Genomic DNA, 7,257 nt, shown 5'->3' on the forward strand with positions numbered 1-7,257 from the left:
TAATAAGAGAAACTTACCAGCTGGTGCATTATATGGTGATAATAAGAGAAACTTACCAGCTGGTGCATTATATGGTGATAATAAGAGTCACTTACCAGCTGGTGCATTATATGGTGATAATAAGAGTCACTTACCAGCTGGTGCATTATATGGTGATAATAAGAGTCACTTACCAGCTGGTGCATTATATGGTGATAATAAGAGTCACTTACCAGCTGGTGCATTATATGGTGATAATAAGAGTCACTTACCAGCTGGTGCATTATATGGTGATAATAAGAGTCACTTACCAGCTGGTGCATTATATGGGGATAATAAGAGTCACTTACCAGCTGGTGCATTATATGGGGATAATAAGAGTCACTTACCAGCTGGTGCATTATATGGTGATAATAAGAGTGACTTACCAGCTGGTGCATTATATGGGGATAATAAGAGACACTTACCAGCTGGTGCATTATATGGTGATAAGAGTCACTTACCAGCTGGTGCATTATATGGGGATAATAAGAGTCACTTACCAGCTGGTGCATTATATGGGGATAATAAGAGTCACTTACCAGCTGGTGCATTATATGGGGATAAGAGTCACTTACCATCTGGTGCATTATATGGTGATAATAAGAGTCACTTACCAGCTGGTGCATTATATGGGGATAATAAGAGTCACTTACCAGCTGGTGCATTATATGGTGATAATAAGAGTCACTTACCAGCTGGTGCATTATATGGTGATAATAAGAGACACTTACCAGCTGGTGCATTATATGGTGATAATAAGAGTCACTTACCAGCTGGTGCATTATATGGTGATAATAAGAGTCACTTACCAGCTGGTGCATTATATGGTGATAATAAGAGTCACTTACCAGCTGGTGCATTATATGGGGATAATAAGAGTCACTTACCAGCTGGTGCATTATATGGTGATAATAAGAGTCACTTACCAGCGAAGTGCAGGAAGGTGCAGAGATACAGGACTCTTGTTCTCCCAGTGCACAGCTCCGCAGACCAGTCCACCAGTACCGGCATTAGAGTGGAGACACCTACAAAGCAGAGATTGAGGATGGCAGCCTGGTGGTACTGATAGCCCAGCTTTAGGGTGCAGAATAGGATCATGTTACAGACGGTGGCGAAGAAGGTGAATCTCTCGCACAGTTCCACCAGGAGCATGCAGATTACAGGCTGGAAACTCTTTCTGGCGTGAGACCTGGATGACTCCAGATTGAGGTCTTTCCTCCAGGACCTGGTGCTTTCCCTGTGGAAGGACGGAGCCGATGAGAAATACGTGAGGTCTATGAGAGGCATTTTACTTCTGTTTGTCCCAGAAGCTTGTTACAGTATCTGTGGCTTTCAGAGGCAGGAATGTCTCACCCGGGTAACACTATGCACAGACCTATCACAGTCATGGTGCTACACAGACACCACATCAGTAAATGCTCCTAATTAGTTTGGACAACAACAGAGAACTTTGCAGTCATATGAAGTAGATGAAGTATTTTTATGGTTTGATTGTGTGTCTAGTTGTGTCGGCTTTATGAAGTGTAGTATACACATGTAGGATATACAGTATACACATATAAGATACAGCTGCCTCAGATCACAGAGAGTAGGGGCAGCTGCCTCAGATCATAGAGAGTAGGGGCAGCTGCCTCAGATCACAGAGAGTAGGGGCAGCTGCCTCAGATCATAGAGAGTAGGGGCAGCTGCCTCAGATCACAGAGAGTAGGGGCAGCTGCCTCAGATCATAGAGAGTAGGGGCAGCTGCCTCAGATCACAGAGAGTAGGGGCAGCTGCCTCAGATCACAGAGAGTAGGGGCAGGTGCCTCAGATCACAGAGAGTAGGGGCAGGTGCCTCAGATCACAGAGAGTAGGGGCAGCTGCCTCAGATCACAGAGAGTAGGGGCAGCTGCCTCAGATCACAGAGAGTAGGGGCAGCTGCCTCAGATCACAGAGAGTAGGGGCAGGTGCCTCAGATCACAGAGAGTAGGGGCAGCTGCCTCAGATCACAGAGAGTAGGGGCAGCTGCCTCAGATCACAGAGAGTAGGGGCAGCTGCCTCAGATCACAGAGAGTAGGGGCAGCTGCCTCAGATCACAGAGAGTAGGGGCAGCTGCCTCAGATCACAGAGAGTAGGGGCAGCTGCCTCAGATCACAGAGAGTAGGGGCAGCTGCCTCAGATCACAGAGAGTAGGGGCAGCTGCCTCAGATCACAGAGAGTAGGGGCAGCTGCCTCAGATCACAGAGAGTAGGGGCAGCTGCCTCAGATCACAGAGAGTAGGGGCAGCTGCCTCAGATCACAGAGAGTAGGGGCAGCTGCCTCAGATCACAGAGAGTAGGGGCAGCTGCCTCAGATCACAGAGAGTAGGGGCAGCTGCCTCAGATCATAGAGAGTAGGGGCAGCTGCCTCAGATCACAGAGAGTAGGGGCAGCTGCCTCAGATCACAGAGAGTAGGGGCAGCTGCCTCAGATCACAGAGAGTAGGGGCAGCTGCCTCAGATCACAGAGAGTAGGGGCAGCTGCCTCAGATCATAGAGAGTAGGGGCAGCTGCCTCAGATCACAGAGAGTAGGGGCAGCTGCCTCAGATCACAGAGAGTAGGGGCAGCTGCCTCAGATCACAGAGAGTAGGGGCAGCTGCCTCAGATCATAGAGAGTAGGGGCAGCTGCCTCAGATCACAGAGAGTAGGGGCAGCTGCCTCAGATCATAGGGAGTATCCTATAAGCCAGTTTTCGCAGGTGCGAATTTCAACATACATTTTGCGCAAATTAATTTTCACCACCTCCTGAGCAGGTAAAAAGTTGGGGAAAATCCCTATTTTAAGGTAAAAATATCAGAACTTGGTTCAAAACCACTACGACATCATCCCTAAATATATTTTAATTAGCTTAATTTGGCCAATATTGGCATGTCATTTTTGGGGGTAAAATAGTGGGGTGCTGTATGGATAGGACAGGTATATGGGGGCGCTGTATGGATGAGACAGGTATATGGGGGTGCTGTATGGATGGGACAGGTATATGGGGGTGCTGTATGGATGGGACAGGTATATGGGGTGCTGTATGCATGGGACAGGTATATGGGGTGCTGTATGTATAGGATGGGTATATGGGCGTACTGTATGCATGGGACAGGTATATGGGGGTGCTGTATGGATAAGACATGTATATGGGGGTGCTGTATGGATGGGACAGGTATATGGGGGCGCTGTATGAGTGGGACAGGTATATGGGGGCGCTGTATGAGTGGGACAGGTATATGGGGGCGCTGTATGAGTGGGACAGATGTTTTTAAGATTGCAGGTGGGTGTTAGAGGCGTATTTTGAAGTATTTTTAAAAGTGTTTTTAAATGACAAAATATATATTTCTAGGCATTTTTATGCACCCTCAATTTAAGTAGAAATTTCTTTTTGCAAAAAAACACTAAAATTCTATCATTATATCACGGTTTAAAAAAAAAAAAAGCATAAAACAGCCATTTGACATAAAATAAGAACCCCAAATAATTTTATTAGGGACACTAATATATTGTTATCCTAAATCACTTTGCCTCTTTTTGGGGTACAGGCAGATGTCCACAGTTTCACCTATACTTATCACGGGTAAAACCAGGAAGAAGTTTCACGTAAATACCGCATTGTGACTTTTAGAATTGAATTGCTAGAAAAATGGGAGCGCACTCAGACGCGATAAGAGAAATTCACAAGCGAACAGTGTGAAAACTTACCACCCAGACATTTATCGCATTATCACCGCTAATTGGATCCCCTCCTAAATCTGCTGTGTCTTTTAAAAATATTATTTTTGGGGGGATATTGCTTTTTAATGTTATTAAACATTGAAGTGTATGCTCACATTTTAAAATGTAATGAACTTAAAAATGTTACATACTGTGTATATATAATGACCTGCACTACACTACATCTGCCAAATTACCTACCAAAAAAATCATTTTTGAAACTTTTTTCAGACATTTTCAAAATGTATTTAAAATAAAATTATACGCATTAAAACATAATAAAATTGTCTTTTTTGTTTGTAAAGTAAAGGGTTGTGGGCTGGTTTAATAGGCCACTTACAGTATGTGAGCTAATATCACTTACATGTCAGACTGAATGGATCTCGCTGGCCTGACGGCAGGACACTGTTTGGCGAGTTTACATGCAGCGAATTGCATATTTAACATGAGAAACATCTGGAGGCCATGTTGTGTTTCAGCGAGAAGATAAATGACTGCATGGGAATGGAAGGGGTGATACCTAATAGGCTGGGGGCGGACCTGTGTGGGGCATCATGTGATGATAGGGGTCCTATGGGCTTTAGGGGTGTAAGTTTAGCTATAATAGGTTTGTTTTGTTCCTGTCGTCCCTCCCTGCCCCCCTAATTTTCTTGGTGTTTGGTGATTTCTTCGTTGGCTATTCTACGCGGGAAAGAACAGCAGGTTACCGGTTAGTGCTATGGATCTTGCTTTACTTTTTGTATCGCTCACCTTCATTGACTGTTTATGTCTGCTGGACCACCCTGCCGGGGGCAGCATCATCGTATTACCAGGTGGGTAGTGACGGTAGAAGGTGTGGGTGTATGTGTTGTGGTTACAGTGTTTATAGTGTTGGGTTTGGGCTGTTGGCAGTCGTTCTTTCTTTGCCACCATACTTTAATTGATTTTAGTATCTAAGGGGCCTATTCATTATTACTAAAATATTGTTGGAGGTAAATAGGTTTAGAGCTCGCATGGAGTTCTACCTAATTACTGGAGGAATTCATCATTCCTCCTCCCCATAACTATCTATTCCTTAAAGCTGTCACTCTTGCGATGACAGCTTTTCAGGAAATAGATAGCTATCCCTCTCTACACTACCTTACTGCAGCTGTAATCAGTGCTCTACCTTACCGCAGCTGTAATCAGTGCTCTACCTTACTCCAGCTGTAATCAGTGCTCTACCTTACCCCAGCTGTAATCAGTGCTCTACCTTACCCCAGCTGTAATCAGTGCTCTACCTTACTCCAGCTGTAATCAGTGCTCTACCTTACTCCAGCTGTAATCAGTGCTCTACCTTACCCCAGCTGTAATCAGTGCTCTACCTTACTCCAGCTGTAATCAGTGCTCTACCTTACTCCAGCTGTAATCAGTGCTCTACCTTACCGCAGCTGTAATCAGTGCTCTACCTTACCGCAGCTGTAATCAGTGCTCTACCTTACCGCAGCTGTAATCAGTGCTCTACCTTACCGCAGCTGTAATCAGCGCTCTACCTTACCCCAGCTGTAATCAGTGCTCTACCTTAACCCAGCTGTAATCAGTGCTCTACCTTACCCCAGCTGTAATCAGTGCTCTACCTTACCCCAGCTGTAATCAGTGCTCTACCTTACCGCAGCTGTAATCAGTGCTCTACCTTACCCCAGCTGTAATCAGTGCTCTACCTTACCCCAGCTGTAATCAGTGCTCTACCTTACCGCAGCTGTAATCAGTGCTCTACCTTACCCCAGCTGTAATCAGTGCTCTACCTTACCCCAGCTGTAATCAGTGCTCTACCTTACCGCAGCTGTAATCAGTGCTCTACCTTACCCCAGCTGTAATCAGTGCTCTACCTTACCCCAGCTGTAATCAGTGCTCTACCTTACTGCAGCTGTAATCAGTTAATCAGTGCTCTACCTTACCCCAGCTGTAATCAGTGCTCTACCTTACCCCAGCTGTAATCAGTGCTCTACCTTACCCCAGCTGTAATCAGTGCTCTACCTTACTGCAGCTGTAATCAGTTAATCAGTGCTCTACCTTACCGCAGCTGTAATCAGTGCTCTACCTTACCGCAGCTGTAATCAGTGCTCTACCTAACCGCAGCTGTAAACAGTGCTCTACCTTACCCCAGCTGTAATCAGTGCTCTACCTTACCCCAGCTGTAATCAGTGCTCTACCTTACCCCAGCTGTAATCAGTGCTCTACCTTACCGCAGCTGTAATCAGTGCTCTACCTTACCCAAGCTGTAATCAGTGCTCTACCTTACCGCAGCTGTAATCAGTGCTCTACCATACCGCAGCTGTAATCAGTGCTCTACCTTACCCCAGCTGTAATCAGTGCTTTAAATTACCCCAGCTGTAATCAGTGCTCTACCTTACCCCAGCTGTAATCAGTGCTCTACCTTACTGCAGCTGTAATCAGTTAATCAGTGCTCTACCTTACCGCAGCTGTAATCAGTGCTCTACCTTACCCCAGCTGTAATCAGTGCTCTACCTTACCCCAGCTGTAATCAGTGCTCTACCTTACTGCAGCTGTAATCAGTTAATCAGTGCTCTACCTTACCGCAGCTGTAATCAGTGCTCTACCTTACCCCAGCTGTAATCAGTGCTCTACCTTAACCCAGCTGTAATCAGTGCTCTACCTTACCCCAGCTGTAATCAGTGCTCTACCTTACCCCAGCTGTAATCAGTGCTCTACCTTACCGCAGCTGTAATCAGTGCTCTACCTTACCCCAGCTGTAATCAGTGCTCTACCTTACCCCAGGTGTAATCAGTGCTCTACCTTACCCCAGGTGTAATCAGTGCTCTACCTTACTGCAGCTGTAATCAGTTAATCAGTGCTCTACCTTACTGCAGCTGTAATCAGTGCTCTACCTTACCCCAGCTGTAATCAGTGCCCTACATTACCCCAGCTGTAATCAGTGCTCTACCTTACCCCAGCTGTAATCAGTGCTCTACCTTACAGCAGCTGTAATCATTGCTCTACCTTACAGCAGCTGTAATCAGTGCTCTACCTTACCCCAGCTGTAATCAGGGCTCTACCTTACCCCAGCAGTAATCAGCGCTCTACCTTACCCCAGTTGTAATCAGCGCTCTACCTTACCCCAGCTGTAATCAGCGCTCTACCTTACCCCAGCTGTAATCAGCGCTCTACCTTACCCCAGCTGTAATCAGTGCTCTACCTTACCCCAGCTGTAATCAGTGCTCTACCTTACCCCAGCTGTAATCAGTGCTCTACCTTACCGCAGCTGTAATCAGTGCTCTACCTTACCCCAGCTGTAATCAGTGCTCTACCTTACCCCAGCTGTAATCAGTGCTCTACCTTACCCCAGCTGTAATCAGTGCTCTACCTTACCGCAGCTGTAATCAGTGCTCTACCTTACCGCAGCTGTAATCAGTGCTCTACCTTACCAAGCTGTAATCAGTGCTCTACCTTACCCCAGCTGTAATCAGTGCTCTACCTTACTCCAGCTGTAATCAGTGCTCTACCTTACAGCAGCTGTAATCAGTGCTCTACCTTACCGCAG

The 7,257-nt window shown here is 46.2% G+C and overlaps 1 protein-coding gene across 1 annotated transcript in view; it reads right to left on the minus strand.

Moving 5' to 3' along the window:
- The window catches only part of SLC15A5 (solute carrier family 15 member 5), a 285,379-nt gene extending 280,841 nt beyond the window's left edge, over positions 1-4,538 (minus strand). Inside the window, exons 1-2 of the mRNA XM_088460776.1 lie at positions 4,445-4,538; positions 948-1,331 (exon numbers count right to left, since the gene is read on the minus strand). Coding sequence (XP_088316902.1) covers positions 948-1,331; positions 4,445-4,538 — 478 coding nt within the window. The remainder of the gene's footprint in view (positions 1-947; positions 1,332-4,444) is intronic.
- Between the last annotated feature and the right edge of the window lie 2,719 nt (positions 4,539-7,257).

Source organism: Taudactylus pleione, unplaced genomic scaffold, assembly GCF_031769625.1.
Source record: "Taudactylus pleione unplaced genomic scaffold, aTauple2 ptg000979l, whole genome shotgun sequence".
Lineage (NCBI taxonomy): Eukaryota > Metazoa > Chordata > Amphibia > Anura > Myobatrachidae > Taudactylus > Taudactylus pleione.